Source organism: Trichomycterus rosablanca, chromosome 18, assembly GCF_030014385.1.
Source record: "Trichomycterus rosablanca isolate fTriRos1 chromosome 18, fTriRos1.hap1, whole genome shotgun sequence".
Lineage (NCBI taxonomy): Eukaryota > Metazoa > Chordata > Actinopteri > Siluriformes > Trichomycteridae > Trichomycterus > Trichomycterus rosablanca.
This window is the reverse complement of record NC_086005.1, coordinates 1,921,744-1,939,834: the sequence shown is the minus strand read 5'-3', so window position 1 is coordinate 1,939,834 and position 18,091 is coordinate 1,921,744. Positions and strand designations below refer to the sequence as shown.

General features: G+C 43.7%; 1 protein-coding gene across 1 annotated transcript; it reads right to left on the bottom strand.

Annotated features, from left to right (window-relative positions):
* Positions 1 to 5,135: 5,135 nt before the first annotated feature.
* Positions 5,136 to 17,275, bottom strand: mat2aa (methionine adenosyltransferase 2Aa). Its single transcript, XM_063014256.1, has 9 exons — positions 17,035 to 17,275; positions 11,222 to 11,299; positions 10,915 to 11,037; positions 9,160 to 9,272; positions 8,935 to 9,078; positions 8,616 to 8,834; positions 8,325 to 8,507; positions 8,097 to 8,230; positions 5,136 to 6,788 (listed from the first exon to the last, which is right to left on the bottom strand). The coding sequence occupies exons 1-9, from the start codon at positions 17,123 to 17,125 to the stop codon at positions 6,686 to 6,688; spliced, it is 1,188 nt and encodes a 395-aa protein (XP_062870326.1). The 5' UTR covers positions 17,126 to 17,275; the 3' UTR covers positions 5,136 to 6,685.
* Between the last annotated feature and the right edge of the window lie 816 nt (positions 17,276 to 18,091).

Here is an 18,091-nt window from a genome sequence, read left to right as displayed (position 1 = left end):
CTACAACACCCATATCACCTCTACAACGCCCATATCAGCTTTACAACGCCCATATCACCTCTACAATGCTCGTCACCCCACAACATCCATATCACCCCTACAAAACCTATATCAACACTACAACACTCATATCACCCCTACAACAAACATATGACCCGAACAAATATCACCCCACAACACCCTATCACCCAACAATGCCCATATCACCCCTACAACACTTATATCGGTATGCAATGCCTATATCACGCCTATAGCACCTGTATCACCCCTACAGAACCTATTTCACCCCACATCAGCCGTATCACCCCTATGAGAAATGAAAACACATTTTGTCACCTCTACAACACCCAAATCACCTCTAACACCTCTCTGTTAATCTGTACCTCCCTGCACTACCTTCATCAGTAATGACCACAAAACCTCCTATCCCTCAGTATCAGTTCCACTGGTCTCCAGCAGGTTGGTGAAGCTTCAGCCCACCGTTTTATCTTTATGTTTCTTAGAAAAGCTCCTGGTGTGTGAAAAAGGCGCTACATGAGCCATCGCTAATGAGAGCTAAGCTAAAAATGTACAGCGTGAAATTCAATCCCAGACCTCAGATCCGACTTCAGGGGTCAGTCGTACCAGCCACACCCTCCTGATCTAAATCTGAGAACCAGCTATACTTGTGCTGTAGTTTCTGGGATCAGATTTAGACCATGAACAGAAAAATGTACGTTCATTCATTCATCAGGTTTCAGGGTCGGTGCCAACCTACTGCAGGGCACCACATGGTGACCCGCCCCCTCACGACCAGGGCTGATTCAGGCCAGTCAAACTACGGTTGGACGGACGACTACACAGACACGATTGGTTCTGTCTCTTAGGGTGGCTGAAGCCTTGAGATAGTTTGGCGCCCTGCCAGGGTATCGCCGCTCGCACCCAGTGTTTCCCGCTGGAACCGGACCTGCTGCGTTCTTGACCAGGATGAAGCGGTTGATGAAAATGAAATAAACGGAAACTGGTAACGTCTGTTTGCAGCTCTGTCCAAATCCTGCAACTGAAATCTCTCAATTTCCTTCCCTCACTTCTGCATTTAGTCTTTAGATCAGAGTCCATCCACCGCAACCCTACATACTATAGGGCCAAAAGTATTGGGACACCTGACCACAGGCTTGTTGGACGTTCTATTTCAAAACCGTGTGGCATTTATATCTAACGGCTTTATCTTTCCACTGTCGCTTTAATATCATCCACTCTTCTGGGAAGCCTTTCTAAAGACTTCCATTGATCTCTGTATAAGTAGAGCGTCTAAATAATCTGCCTTATGAGTTCCATGTCTTATTAGAATCCTCTCTACTGAGGCAGCTGATCAGGAAGGCAGTAGGCAGCAAGGCAGCTCACTAGATTTTCAGACAGACTTGCGCCCATTCTGTCAACTTCTCTGAGTAAACATGCACGTCCACATTAACTTGACCAGTCAAACCTCTATTAATGCGCCAACGTCCAGTTCCAACATCTGCATGTCTATCAAAGGTGCTTTTAATAGTGGACAGGAGTCAGCATGGGTGTTTTGACTGGCTTGTCCCTCCTTGGACCCTTAGCAACGTCTGGCCGTAATGATTCGGTCCTTAAAGTCCATCAGGTCCTTGACAGGTGAACTACGAGGAAACTTTATCTAACCAATGTCTAACAGATCTCCTACTATTATTATGAAATAGGCACTGACATGTCTGGTTCCTCTTAAGGTTTTGTCCTGTAATTTTAAGGGAGTTTTTCCTTGCCGCTGTTGCCCTCGGCTTGCTCAATAGAGTTTTTTGGTCTGTTGGTCCTGGATTCTGTAAAGTTTCTTCAAGACAATGTCTTGTAAAAAGCACCATATAAATATATCAAATTGACTTGACATGGAACTTTTGAATCAATGCTTTGAATCATCAGGGTACGTCAGGGATGATACTGGAACAAAACGTCCACGTTACAAAAGCAGATAGTTATCCTCAGGCAGTGGAACATGTGGAAGTGTGTCGTCCTGAACGTCATCATGGATGTGATTGGGTAGCAGGAATGGTCGGAGGCGCCTGATGTTACTGGTGATAAACCAACTCCTGTTTGTTTGCTTTTACAGGTCTGCGAAGTAAAGATAATAAAAATAGCCGGAGGCTCAAATGGTTCAGCGGTAAAACACGTTAGTCCATTACTGGGGATCCAGGGTGGGAATCTCAATGGTGCTATTGGGCAAAACAGCCTTGCCGTTGGGAGGTGCACTCACCCAGACAGAAATACAACGGTTGCATCAGGAGGAAAAATGGTGCCAAGTCTGGTTTGTGGACCACATTCCCCTGTAGTGACCCCTAAACATGAGAGCATAGAACTCATGAGTTCGAATCTCAGCTCTGCTACCGGCAGGCTGGGCGCCCACATAGACAACGATTGGCTCGTCTATTGGGTTGGTTGCCGGAGGGGAGACCTCATAACTGATGAAATTAGGGCCTCTGGTGGCTGATTGATGGAGCCTGCACCAGAAGCAAAGGATAATACAGATCGTTCTGCATAGGAGGGGGCGTAGGTTAGTTTCGGCAACAGTGGAAAGGAAGCGAAATGCAATCAGGTAGTTGGAGGTGACTAGATTGGGATAAAAATTGGGGGGAGATGATTTAAAAATAGGATTATAGCAGCATGTAACAGGTTGAAGCAGTCGTGTTGATCCTACACTTGGTCCAGCGTGGTCATTGTCCAGTTTGAGTAACAAGCTTGTACCAACTGTTGGACAGGAGTCGGAAAAAAGGACATTTTCAAATCTGGTTGTTCATGTTGTATTGAGGGCAACAACTAGTCCAGAATGAATCCCTGCAACACAGCACGTTCTTCTCAACGTCTACCTACCCTACACAGTGACGGGCAGCCATCACTATTGGTGGAAAAGTTCAGTGTGTCAGAGGTACATTAGAACAAGGTTCAGGTCGAGTACAAACTGTGGGGGGTGGAAAAGTGCAGAGGCGGCCAGATAAGATTTACAGTTAGATTGCTGGCAAACAGTTCAGTCGAAACGCCGCGGAAGGATCAATTCGGTCAATAAACCCTGCAGAAGCCAAATAAAGCCGCAGAGCAGATTTTATCTTTTAAAATGCAGTTACACTTTTCACAAGGGCTTGGTACGCTGATAAAACCCAAAAAAGACCCCCTGCAGCAGGGGATCAACCTTTTTTTTTTTAGGACAATCAGTTCTATTAAAGGCTCTGAATAGATCTTAACATCCTTTAGATTCCCCTGTACCATTCAAGTACATTTAACAGCCTCTTTACACCAGCCAGCAGTGAACTGACATGGTTTCTATTCAGATTAAATTGATCATTTCTAGCATATATTTTCATTAGGTCCGGTTTCACAAGTCAGGAAAACCCTGGACAGGGCACCAATCCACCCCCTGACCCAGACAGTCATGCCTGTGTAGATGCCCAGATGGGTCAGCTTAGGAAACTGCTAATATTATACTGTACATTTCCTTTAAGAAGCCAACAAAGATTAGGTTTTACAGGAGAGCACAAGCTCATTTTTATACTATTCCAATTCCTGGTCAAGATTTAAGATGAATATTTTCTAGAAAATGAGAATTATGCCATGCTGACAGTCACCCAACTTCTTAAACCTTCATCCTAGACATGATTGTGACTTAGCACAGACAAGAATGCTTATAAAGACAGAGCAAAATTGTCTGCAGTAGCTCAATGAGAACAGAATACGTCCATGTCTACACCTCAGTGGAAACAGTCCGAGACCAAGGCAGATAACGTTTATTTATTCATTAGGATTTTGACGTCATGTTTTACACTTTGGTTCCATTCATGACAGGAACGTTAATTACTGCTTACACAAGATTCATCAGTTCAAGTTCAATGTCAAACAGTCATGGACAATTCTGTATCTCCAATTCACCTCACTTCCACGTCTTTGGACTGTGGGAGGAAACCGGAGCTCAGAATCGAACACGGGACCTTCTTGCTGTGAGGAGACAGTGCTCGCCCTATAACACATGTATCCCACTACACTGCAAATCAAAGTTTAAATTTGTTCTGAACGTGCATTAGCACAAAATTCAACATAACAAAAACAAACTGATCTAAAGATGTTTATCCTGCCGACTTTAAATAATAACGAGTAACAATAACGAGTTCCTCAAGAAAACATACTTCACGTTCATTTCTGTTTCTATAATGCCTCAGCCATAACATTAAAACCACCTTGCTTCTACACTCACTGTCCATTTTATCAGCTCCACTTACCATATACAATTACTGACTGTAGTCCATCTGTTTCTCTGCATGCTTTGTTAGCCCCCCTTCATGCTGGTCTTCAGTGGTCAGGACCCCCACAGAGCAGGTATTATTTAGGTGGTGGATCACTCTCATCACGGCAGTGACACTGACATGGTGGTGGGGTGTTAGTGTGTGTTGTGCTGGTATGAGTGGATCTCATTGTCACCGCTGGACTAAGAACAGTCCAACAACCAAAAACATCCAGCCAACAGCGCCCCGTGGGCAGCGTCCTGTGACCGCTGATGAAGGTCTAGAAGATGAGCGACTCAAACAGCAGCAATAGATGAGCGATCGTCTCTGACTTTACATCTACAAGGTGGACCGACTAGGTAGGAGTGTCTAATAGAGTGGACAGGGTATTTAAAAACTCCAGTAGTGCAGCGGTGTCTGGGGGGGGGGGCCTAAACAAAGCATGCAGAGAAACTGATGGACTAGTCAGTAATTGTAGGACTACAAAGTGCTTCTATATGATAAGTGGAGCTGATAACATGGACAGTGAGTGTAGAAACAAGGAGGTGGTTATAATGTTATGGCTGATCTGCTTGTTTTCCCCACTCATGTTGCCATTTATTTTCATGTAGTCGTTTATAAGTGGTTTGATGTTCGTTGGTGGAAGTTTGAGGTTAATCGTTCATTCTGCTGCTGTTACTCTGGACGATCCCATTTGTCATGGTAACATACACTAAGCGGTATTTGTACTGGTACTTGTAGCGTGCTTGTAAATTAGATCAAACAAACACCAGAGTCTTCATCTATAATCGGAATGAATTCAGTCGGATTGGAGAAAATCTCGTACGTAAACAGGGATCATGTGGCTAATCCAAAAGACCAAACAAGACAAACTTGGGAGTCAGGGCTGAAATTTTATTAACAGTTCACAAGAGAGACAAACACTGAAGAGTAGAGAAAGGAGGAGGATGCTGAGGAACCACAGCAGGTACAATCAGAAGGAGAAATTTGGTGGACGTTACAGAACAGGCAAGAGGTTCAGGGTGGGGAAGGAAAAGAGGGAGAAATTATAGAAAAGGCACTTTTGCTCTTTCAGCAACCAATCTGATGCACCATTTGGGCTTTCATAGGAAAGATTTCATTAAAAACACCACAAAATGAGAAGGACGGACGATCTGACCGTCGCCGAGCAGAGCAACGTAAACAGGCCAGTTTCTCTGTACAACACTGACCAAATCTTGCTTCTGCGTCGACTCCGGTGCAGACCGCCCGATACGTAAAGCATGTGCGAGTTTGCATGGTCGGTCTCACCAAATCTGCCATCGCTCTGATAAAAACGAATTAAAAAAAAAAAAAAAAGGTAACAATGGTCACAGCTTCCAGGCTGCAGAGCCTCGCGGCTTTTCTGTAGGACGCCGTGAGGATGCGGCCCGGGACACGGAGGTGTTTCACCGAACACAAAAGGAAACGTTCTGGCCCGCCCGAGACTTCTCTGGCTTTTCTGTATGGACACCAGGGCTCGAGAAAGAAAATAAAAGGACTACAGCAAGTGTTTCAAGTACGAAGCGGTTCAAGTGGTGAAGGCAACCCCTCCGCGGAGGCGAGGGAGCCCGGCTTCTCTGTAGCTACGCCGGCCGTCGGCCGCCCGCGGAGGGGAAAGTGCAGCACCTTCACACTGTGGTGTACAAAAACAACATCCAGAAAAACGGAGCTACGGCGACGAGGTTCGATCCGGAAATAGAACCGTGAGTAAAGAGGGGAGGAGTTCGCACCGCGGTCCCTTCACAGCGCCACGATCGTGAGCAGCTTCCGGCTTCTCTGTAACACACCGGAACATTCATGGCCTGCAGGGACCGCGACAGACGTCCGAATAAAATAAAACCCTTCGCCTTGTATAATAAAATAGAATATATAAATGTACCCGATCGATTATTTTTATTCTTCCAAAAAAACACAGCGTCCAATTTACCCAGCTGGCTCTCATTCGAGGGTTCGGACATCCGATTATTTTGATCCCGTTATAGAAACGCACCGCTAAAAATGCTAACACTGGCATGAGTGACGAGCATTCTTACATTTATGAATAAAATACGGATCCGAGGGGATTCAGTGCTTCTTTCGGCAACGCGCAGCGCTCGACTCGATTTGTGCCGTCGTTCGATTGTAGAGGGGCGCGGGAGGGGTACGGAGACTAAAGGTCAGGAGAAGACGATCAGGAAGAGTTCTAAAAACACAGAAGGAACCGGGCTCAGGGTCGGCAGGCACCGGAGGAAAGCAGGGAGGATTTTCGGTCACCTTCGGGACTCATTTAGAGGATTTATTGAGAGGGGAAAAGGAGTTCAGGGAGAGCACGAAGGATTCGGTACTTCGCCCCCCTCGTCGAGCCGGACGGGCTTCTCTGTAGCGTAACGCCCGCCGGACGAGAGAGGAGGACGTTACAGTGTTTAGTATTTGAGCTTTTTGGGAACCTCCCAGGGGAAGGAGTCGCGGCCGAAGTGGCCGTAAGCAGCCGTGCGCTGGTAGATGGGCTTCTTCAGGTCCAGATCTCTGGAAGTGCACAGGAGAACCAGTGAGAGGATTTTAATTACTGCTTAACGTCACATTAACATGAAATCATAAGCACATTGGGCTTAATGGTCTTCACAAACATTTAAGTTCTGGCATTAAAAAGCATTTAAAAACTGATTTAACCAGATTTACTGTTTAGGAACAACACCAATAGTAGAAGTTTTGGTTTTATTGCTGCAATTTAATCTGCAATTTCTATAGCAGTGCTTCCCTACAATAGCTATTATTGTTTGTGGGTGCATAAGAGAACTGCTGGCATACGATGGGCAAGTTTACTCATTTAATTATTAGGATTTTAACGTCATGTTTTACACACTTTGCTTACATACATGACAGGACAGATAGTAACTGGTCACTAGTTTTAATGTCAAACAGTCCTGGACGATTCTGTATCGCCAATTCACCTCACTTGAATGTCTTTGGACTGTGGGAGGAAACCCACACAGACACGGGGAGAACATGCAAACTCCACACAGAATGGTCTCGGACCGCTCCACCTGGGGATCGGACCCAGGACCTTCTTGCAGTGAGGCGACGGTGCTACCCACCGAGCCACCCTGGTTTATTTATTTAGTAGTTTTACGTAGTGTTTACACAGCGGTTATATTCACAGCCTATAGACCTAGTCCTCCCCCCCCAACTCAATTACATACTACACACATACACCGAGCAGGCATAACATTATGAGCACTGACGGGTTGTGGGGGGGGGGGGTGGTTCTGATGTCAGAAAACACAGAGCAGCGCAGTTTGTTGTGTATAGGGCAGCAAAAGGGGGACCAACACAATATTAGGAAGGTGGTCCTAATGTTATGCCTGATCAGTGCATGTAAGTATATGTCACAGCTACAGTTTTCCTATATAGTTGTTATTTCTTACTGCTGTATAATAGTAAGTCATTATATAGTCAATTTTATTTACTCTAACTGTATTTACTCTGTGCTGGAGCTGCTGTAACAAGTCAAATTGATCGATTGGAGACCGTTTGTATTTTAGTTTGAAGATCTTTCTATACTAGAGCTTGACGTGCCTGTAAGTATTTAGGAGAGTCAGTCAGTACGTGTTTGGCAGGTATTATCGTGAGACGCTCCCACGTAAACGTACAAGCAAATGATCTGGGAGTTGGTTTAACTTTAAGGCCATTTTTGCGCTTTGTTTTGTTCTTTAGCACCTTCACACATTAGTCTCGCGACACACAGTTTAGCGAACCATCAGCCCACCTTCAGCTCTTTCTCCCGACAGGTCACGTGACAGGCGGCAGCCCGTCCCTAAAAGGAGTGCACTTTACCTGACGATAACGCCGGGGCGAAGGTCGAAGTTCTTCCTGACGATGTCGAGAAGCTCCCTCTCGCTCCTCTGAGAGGTCCCGTAGTGGAAGATGGAGATGGACAGAGGGTGGGCCACGCCGATAGCGTAAGACACCTGTGGAACAAACACACGGTTTTAAAAATGCCACCGATACACCCCAGAAAAGCCACTGGGATACCTCTGAAGGTCACCGAGTATAGGTACTCGCCTGCACCAGGACACGCTTGCACAGTTCAGCCTTCACTAGAGATTTGGCAACCCAGCGTGCAGCGTAGGCAGCGGATCGGTCGACCTTAGTGTAGTCCTTTCCTGAAAAAGCTCCGCCGCCGTGAGCGCCCCAGCCTCCGTACGTATCCACGATGATCTTGCGTCCGGTCAGACCAGCGTCACCCTGCACAAACCCCCAAAATTCAATGCGAATTAGAGCATCAGGTAATAACACATCGGCTAATCTTACACACATCACTGATACGCAGGTGCACACGCGCCCTCAGCTCACCTGCGGCCCCCCGATGACGAAGCGGCCGCTGGGCTGCAGGTGGTAGACGGTATCGTCGTCCAGATATTCGCTGGGCACGACAGTCTTCACCACTTTGTCCTTCAGCGCATCGCGCATCTCGTCCAGACACACGCCCTCGTCGTGCTGCACCGACACCACCACGGTGTGCACGCGGACGGGCAGCATGGCACCGCGGTCCTGGCGGTACTGCACGGTCACCTACGACGCCACCACAAGAGGGGGAAATTCAGCTCAGACCTAAATAACAATAACACACCAGACAGGCTGTTCGAGGCAGGGTTCGAATGCACCCGCTCACCTGGGTCTTGGAGTCCGGCCTCAGCCAGGGCAGGGTGCCGTTACGGCGCAGTTCGGCCATCTTGCCGTTCAGCTTGTGAGCCAGGATGATGGTGAGGGGCATGCACTCCTCAGTCTCGTCAGTGGCGTAGCCGAACATCAGACCCTGATCGTGACACGGTGTTAATCGTTTTATTTAAATGAAGGTGGTTCGTTTTGATGCGACTGTTGGGACTTCTGCTCTCACCTGGTCTCCGGCCCCGATGTCCTCCTCGTTACGGTCCAGGTGGACGCCCTGCGCGATGTCCGGGGACTGCTGCTCCAGAGCCACGAGAACGTTGCAGGTCTTGTAGTCGAAGCCTGGGCGAAGACGGATTAATGCTCAGTTTATGAATCATGCACTTTAGATCCACATAAAGCTGCTGTAGTTCCTGTGCAATAATACTTCTGCAATACTTGAATTTATACAACAGTTAGTTCCGACCTTACAATCTGATTGGTTGAGAAGCGTTCTAACCGTGCTGATATTGGTGATAACAGCACGGCCTTTTCACACCACAACTGTATTACTCCGCTGACGCGTTGCCATTAACGACAAGCTTCATGCACACAAACGCGCACGGTCGCGTTTTAAATCCGTTATCTGATACACAATCTAGTGCACCGTGTAGGGAACATAAATCTATTGTCTATTTCACTATCTAGTGCACTATGTAGGAGGGAACATATATCCGTGATCTGATACACAATCTAGTGCACTATGTAGGGAACATTAGTGTGTTTGTAACGCGAACAGTTAGCAGCTCCTTGAAGTTCTGTCATCACCCATAATCCTTTGGTGTGTGCGAGAGCTTTTTTTATTTCTTTTTTTCCCTTCGGAGGTTCTTGCTTTCTTCTTCTTGTTGTTCTTACCTCCCTGAAATGAGTTTTTGCAACTTGGGATGTCTGCTTTGTAGTGTTAAACTTTATATTCATTGTGGAACTACTTTTTGGCGGAAGGTATTGTCAATATTAAAGCATATTTATTATGAAATTCTTTATTTTGTAAAAACTGTTGTATAAAAGCAATAGAACACGAGAGTTCTATTGCTTAGGTATATGTACATATTTAAAATTCCTATCTTAGTTATTTCTTCTAGTTTAAGTCTTTACTTTTTTTTTTTTTGCTATTTATATTTTATATTTTATTATGTTTCCACACACCGAGACCTAAGTAACTGCATTTCGTTCTAATCATGTACATGGTTTTTGAAGGACAATAAAGCCGAGTCTGAGTTTACACTAAATTCATGGGAAAATGTGCTTAATTTCACGGATCTCATCAAGATTCAAGTCATTAAATTACCCACATAAACTGAACGATAGAATAAATAGAAGCTACGATACACAGCACAGCTACCTTAATAGTTGAATGTAAACCTAGAACATCCAGCGGCAGTCTCATTTACCCGAGTCGTGTTTTTAGCCGCTTTACTTCGACATCTTGGACGTTTCGACTACGCGGTTGCTAACTGAACTGCCGTAGGATTTCTAGGACACTTTATAATGCAGATTAACCAGCGAACGAGAGGCATGCTACATCGCTAAACACAAACCTTACAGTTTGAATTTCACAACAAAGTGAAGACTACACTGGAAACGGCTCGTTTTGTGGCCCGTGACACGACCCTCACAGCCGTGAATTAATGATGACCTAAACAGAAGGCACGGATTGAATTTGCCGCACTTAAAATGCTCAGTGGACATTTGAGAACAGTTCATTTAATCAGAATCATGCAAATATTGCTTCACTTTGTAGAATCAATCAGCTTATACTGAATATAAGCAATAAGTGACGAGAAATTAGTGTCTGCATCATGCCTGATAAAACCACTTGCTTACAATATTCATAATCAATAATCGGTTTGTATTAAAACCGGATTCCTAACAGATCAAGGGTTTGAATCTCAACATTCAACAATTTCAGAATCATGAAGGCTTTGCTTGCTTAATTTTGTCCCACCTTTGGAGGAGTCATCGTAGCCGATGTGCCTGATCGTGTCTCTGACGACCTTCTGGTAATCGACGTTCGCGCGCGAGGTCACCTCACCGGCCAGCAAGATCATTCCAGTCTTGGCCACGGTCTCTGCAAGTCAACGGACGTGGCATTTAAAGAACACGGGATGTAACTAATAACGAGGTCGCTTCACCTTTTCTTTACAAGACATTTAATTATCACTACATCAGCATATCAGGTTTCGTACCCATTATGCCCATGACAGCCTGTCTAATGCTTGGTAATTGATTATGGAATTATTTTCAATGCTTACCACATGCAACCTTAGCATCAGGGTCCTGTCTGAGGTGGGCATCCAGCACGGCATCACTGATCTGGTCGCAAATCTTATCTGGAAAGCAAAGTTATTACTTTTGACCATACGGTACAAGAATATGACCGTCGGCACAGTGAGAAGCTACATTACGTACATCAGCACTCCCAGTACAGTGTGCCCCTTTCCTTTAAGGGTACGACTGGGTTTCCAGGAAGCATAACCATCTCAGATTCCACCCTCGTGAAACGCCAGCTGTGATGCGGAGCCCAAACGAGCGCCTCACATTCAGGGCCGTTACACACCCCCCTACCCCCACCCACCTTTCAGGAGCTGCGTACGCTGGTGATTTATACCCCGTCCATATGCAGTATTTTCTAACCAGCCGGTTTTATTTTGCTATAAAGAAATTAGAAATCAGTAGGAACACGTGCTTCAAACTTGTGATGTTGGAGGAATGCTTACATTTCTGTAGGTGTTGGAGCACCGGAGTGCACCTTTTCTTTTTGGAAATTACATTTCGTGCACGACAATTAACATTTTCTGCATTTCGTTTTGCTTGAAAACAGCACTGCAGTAACACTAATCAATCAGACACCAGGCTTCAGTCAGCAAAACCTCAAACCTCTGGATATACAGTATACTGTATAATAAAATGTTAGATGTTTTTAACCCCCCCCCCCCCCCCCACATAAAGCTATAAATCTACTGCAATAAACATGTGTATTTTATACTCTCTATTTAAAGCTTGATTACCTGAGTAACCGCAGTGTATGAATGGTGCTGTATAAATCTGCCTTGCCTAGAAAAGCTGCACATAGGTGACCTGCACTATATCTACATATTTAAATCTGTATTTATACCTGCACTATAGCTATACAGCGGTACCTTGAAACTCAACATCAATTGATTCTGGGACTGGCGTTTAAAAGACGTTAAGTTAAGGTATTTTTTCCCTTAGGGATGTACAGGAAAGCTGTATGGTTTTGCATGGATTTTAGGCTAATGTAAAATAATGGGGTTGTTTTTGACACTTACACACAAAAAATAACACAAATATAATATAAAAACTAGAGATGTACCGATCGGGGTTTTTGGCACCGATTCCGATCTCCTTTCAGGGATATCGGCCGATAGCCGGGGGGGTGCAAATTTAGCAGTAAATAAAGTACATCAAACAATTATTTTTTTTACCCACAGGAGACATATTTCATTAGTCTAACTGACCACACACACACACGCAGGTTTAATGTTATCCAGTTCAGTCTGAAAAAACCTTAAAAAGAGCCTCACAGTGAAGATAAACCGGAGCAGCATGTGTGTGTGTGTGTTTGTGCCTTTAAGAGAAATGATCTGTTCACTGTATCGCTTAAAGTGATTCACGAGTCGATTCATTTTTCGCGAAGCGTAAGTTTCTCTTCTCAGTCATCTCTCCGTGTTTACTGTTAATAATTAATGTCGTGGTTTTAAATAAACACCAGCTACTACAGAACATTCTGTGTGACTCTCTTACATTAAAAAGCTTCATTACACTGTTATTACCACAGATCTGTAACCGAGTCAGACTCGTTCCGTCTAAGGAGCTAAAAGTTTTCTGATGATCCTAAAAGTTCAGCAGATGATCCTGAACTAACGAATTTGGTAATGAATAAACTTTTGCCTCCGATTGGCTCTGTAACGTTTTCTGTTCTCATCTACATCACAAGTAAGAACCGCTCACGATTTACCAAAGTGAACCAGGAGTTTATATAACGTGCTGATAGAATCCACTCAGATGTGACTGGGTTGAATTATCTTTTTAAAGTAAATATTTCAATCAGCAAAATTACATCGTATGTATGATGCACAACGTTAATCATGTTATTTTAGGTCATGAAGAGCTTTCACTGTGGTTTCTGTACGATTGTTGACGAATTGTGATGCGATGGTTGGTGCTTTGTAGCTCAAAGTCTGGATCGATCCACTGAGCTGTTAACTTAACGTGATCTTTATATATCACACGATCGGATCGGCTACATTTAGGAAATATCGGCCGATCGCATATTTTGATTAAAAATCGGCCGATACCGATTCATAGCCGATCGATCGTCCCATCTCTAATAAAAACAGTGAAATAAAAAGCTGATTCTCACAATTTCTCAGAACCTCGAGCTGTAACACAAGTTTAAAAGTGAAACAGTGAGGAAAATCCAGATGAACACAGATACACACACGTGGACGCTTTCAGAGTGAATCTGACGGTTATTATCTGACGGCTTTTAAACAAAGCGGCTGTTTATTGTTAATTTGAAATTAAATAAATTCATTTTAAAAAAACAAACTGAACACGTTGAGTTTAGGGGAAACGTTGAGTTTAAGGGTACAAATTTCTCAATAACGGGCATCGAGTTTCAAAGATTTTGAGTTTAGGTGTATCTATAACTGCTACAAATTGAGTTGCAGTTTTGTATAAATGATATTTAACTCCAATGAGTGGGTTGGTATGGTGGTACAAGTTCATGCTATATTAACCCCGGGGTTATTTATGGAAGGAGCGGCTAGATCTTTATTAGTAAAACGTTGGTTTTAAAGTCGTTTTAGGGTCCATCAACAGGAGTTTGTGTGTGTCCCTACTCAAGTCCTGTTTGGAAATGTAATGAGAGTTCCTGCTTTTTGGAGCTGCATGATACCTTGCTCTATTGTTGGTACCATTCCAAATAATTTAAATTCGCAGCCTGCTTATTTTGTTAGAATATGCCTGATTGTTCATGGATTTGAATACTGGTTTCACAGCCCATTGAAGAAGAGTGACGTTGACAAGTTCTGTTTACTTTCATAGTGCAATGGTAGTTCAACAAATACTGGACGAGTAACCGAAAGGTCCCTGGTTTAAGTCTGACTGCCAGTTTTACGCTTTATTTATTTAGATTTTTACACCATGTTTACTCATGCAGGCTGTGTAATTAGATCTTTGCACTCGTCAACTGTCCTCTGACCTAACGTGCATCCTTAACATTTTTTCATCGTTTCAGGTGTGGACAGTCACAGTCTTTGCTACTGGTATTTACAGCGAGCGTCATTCTTTAACGCAGAGCAGGAAAGACCAGTAATGAACACGACGGCTTAAACAGGTGCGTGTTTCCCAGTAACAGCTACACTGGAGTGTTTGGGCTCCTGTACGCATTGCTACACCGCACCCCCTAGGAGGCTCTATATTTAGAGTTGAGGTAAGCCAGCTTAATCAGCTGTAATGGAGCCGACCCTGCGCCATCGCCGGCACTCTGCAAAACGGCACATTTTCATTCTGTGCACAAAAATCAGACATTTATTTCCGATAGGACTCGTGCTGCATACAGTGGTACACTTGGGATATCAATTTTGTGACCTTTTAGAGGGCATCGACCTTGCACTGTGAAAACGTGCTCCAACAAAAGCAGATTTTTCCCGACAAAGCAAGTGAGCGTCACTCGTGTTTAAATGCCAAATGGATATGAAATAAAACACCTCGCAGTATGCAGGCGGCGACCACTTCGCTAGCATGAACTGCAAAAGGCAGTCGTCATTTAAATTTAGACAGACGCCGAATATTCAACCAGCTAGGCACTGTACTGCAACATGAACCCAAGTAAACCCTGTGGGGATAAATTTGGACATACAGTGCCTCTTGGCAAATGTGCAAGACCAGTACACACCTCTCGTATTCTGCATACTTATATCGGGAGTATGAACCTCTTCTCCCAATATGGGTGCAAAACCATGCTGGGCTGTATGATAAATTACAAATACTACAAGGATGCTAACATCACAAAGCCCTGACACATACGGAACGTTTTTCTGGCTTTAATATTGTACAGGTTACGCACCTAGAACGCAAGACTCATCCACAATGTTGTGTTTTCCCTATACAGACAGGTCACTGCAGGTACATTTAACACATAAAATGTGTAAACGTATTCCTCTTCCATAAATGAGTGCACTACACAGATATAAACAATGGTTCATTCTCCACACACAGCGGAAATCAGGAGGGCGTTTTCCGATGGTTACCGGATTGTAGGAGGGATTAAGGGCAATCTGGCAACCAGAGTGGAGGCTGATGCAAGAGACAAAAGCACGTGGTTTCACTGAGCACATGGGTTACTGATGGAAGGTGCCAGTACATGATTTGACATTGAGAATAAAGTCCAAATCACCATTATTTACCATAGTAACACCATCCATACGATCACCGGAGTCAGAACCGACTTCCCCGGACTTAAAATAAAAAAGCAGCTACATGAAACAGAACAATATGTAGGCTTTAACAATGTTTACATCAGTAAATCTGACAACATCAGTAAATCTTACTACCAGTAAGTGCTCCACAGATCTTCTGATAACTGACATTTATACAGGTATACAAACTACCTGGTCACCTCACAAAAAGTCACGCAGGGTCTTCATGAGACAGAACCCTTCCCACTTCTTTTAAACCGGTCCTTGTGTGTTCTCTTGCACCACTTTTGAGGAAATCAAACCAGGGTCAGTTAATACTTCGGCTCAGTTTGTTATCTTATAACATGACCAATCATTAAGACCTTAAAGAAAGTACTTCAACAAATGACCAGATCACTGAACCACCTGACACACAATGTGGTCATCTTTATGATGCAATACTTTTGTTGACAAGTGTCATAATCCTAAATGTAAATATATATATATATATAGTTCTGCAAAGTGCATCGAGATGCAAATTTCCTTTACTGCAGTCTGTACAGGTTATGGTTAGGTGGTGTTTTGCCAGAAAGACCTGGCTTACTTAAACCGTGTAAAGATCATACGGCTCACCAATAGTGTGAGGTGCGGCAAGGACAGAAATACATACCTGCCAAAGAAGGTGCACATACAGGTTTAAACCTAGATCATATATAGTATATAGTTTAAGGTCCACAAACTGCTAATATGACTGCACAGTGATTAAACACATTTAACCTGATACTGATATTTGCAAAAACATGAACATGGCAGTGGTATTACTTTGGAAGTATTTGGGGTACCTGAGCATAAGCAAATGCCATTTTAAAAACTTTGGCATACACTAAGATTTTATGCACATTTTATGCTCCTGCTCGTGTCGTCCAATCACTTTTAAGATGCTCAACTATTCTGACGCACAGAATTGAGGTTTATACTGATGTACTATTGCAGTTTGTGCTCTGTTTAGTCTTTTTTCGGACTTATTTGGAAAGAAAACCATGGAATTGTACATAAATCTGTATCTGACCCTGGCTGCATCAGTGCCTGCATTAGTGAGCACATGCTGCCAGCCCGCCATACTGTCCGCTATGAGCCAGGATTTAACATCCAGAAAATCTCAAATAAAACCGTATTTTGTAGAAATACGAAATGGACCTATTACAGAAATAGTTTGACTTATTAAATATATAAATGTGTGAGAATTGAAGCGAAATAGTCCGGCGTTATGGTTCAGTAGCGGATCTACTTTACCGGCGTCGGCCTGACAAGCGCGTGGCGTGGTCAAAAATAACCGTCATCACGGGCGAACAATGACCTTTTTAAGTAAGAATGGGCTAAATATTAACACAAGAAATGAGTGGATATTTTTAAATCAACAAAATACATCCGAATAGAGTTTAAGGACGGAGAACGGTATTAAAATTAAAGAATACTGCTAATATTATCGCTATTGTTTGCTAACATGCTAACTGCGCAAACGCATTGCGCCTCATTCGGCTTCGCTTACTCCGCTACACAGCACTCGCACGGAACTATTTTACCCGAAAATGTCTAAAATTTCAAGGATTATAATGCTAAAAATAATAAAAGATACATACCAGGGTGTCCTTCACCGACAGACTCAGACGTGAACAAGAAACAATCTTCATCGATGATGGAGTTGTGGAAACCGTTCACTTGGCCGTTCATATTTCAGCTAAACAGACACACAATGTTAAACTTATTTTGGTTACTAGGTCTCAAAATGAGCCACACAGACAGGCGGTACCGGTTTGCTATTCCTATGCTGGTTTGTAAAACGGGAATGTTCTCGCCCTTCGGGTCACACGACCGGCTGAGTTGGACCTTAAATGCGCGGTTAATGCGCGGTTGTCCGATATATACCTTTTCTGCAAAGCGCATTCTCGAGTCTCATTGGTGCATTCTGCTGTCAATCATTCTCCAGAGCCAATCAGAACTCGAAGTACAGATCAGCCTACAGCATGAACGGTATCGAAAGCGCACACCGATTCCAGAATGAAACAATGAGCTAAGTCAAAGTGACGCGGCATTTTCTATTTAATAGACAATTTATTATCGTTTAAGACAGCATGTCGTAGTGAGAATTATATTTATTAATGTGCTTATTTGTACAATACCTTGGGGAATACTTTCCTTAAAAGAAATATTGTAATATGGGGGTTGTGGGGCTGGTTGTCATGTAGTCAGGTTACAGGCTGTCATGACCACACGTTCCAATAAAACTTTGGTCAAGCCGGTCGGACCTAACTAAGCAGTACAAACACAAACAATATGACACATAATCAGCCCTAAACTCTACAATAATAACAGTCAAGTGAAAGTGAAACCTTCGATTTAGGCTTTAGGACTGATTTTTTTGTGGAGTCTGTGGGGAGTCTGTGGTTTTTGTAAATTTTGATGCTGCTCCCCTCCATTATACTAACAACACACATTGCGTATGTAAAGCAGGACAAGAGATCACATTATGTGGCCATTTACATCTACAAGCTTTCCCTGACACGTAACGCTAGCAAGCGATGAAACAACAGCCTATCATTTTCCATGACCAGACATGGAAGCAACACGATGCACTTCAATGCGGTAGCTCTTAACAGTGGTAGGTTCTAATCTCACCTGTGCTACCGGCCTGGTTGT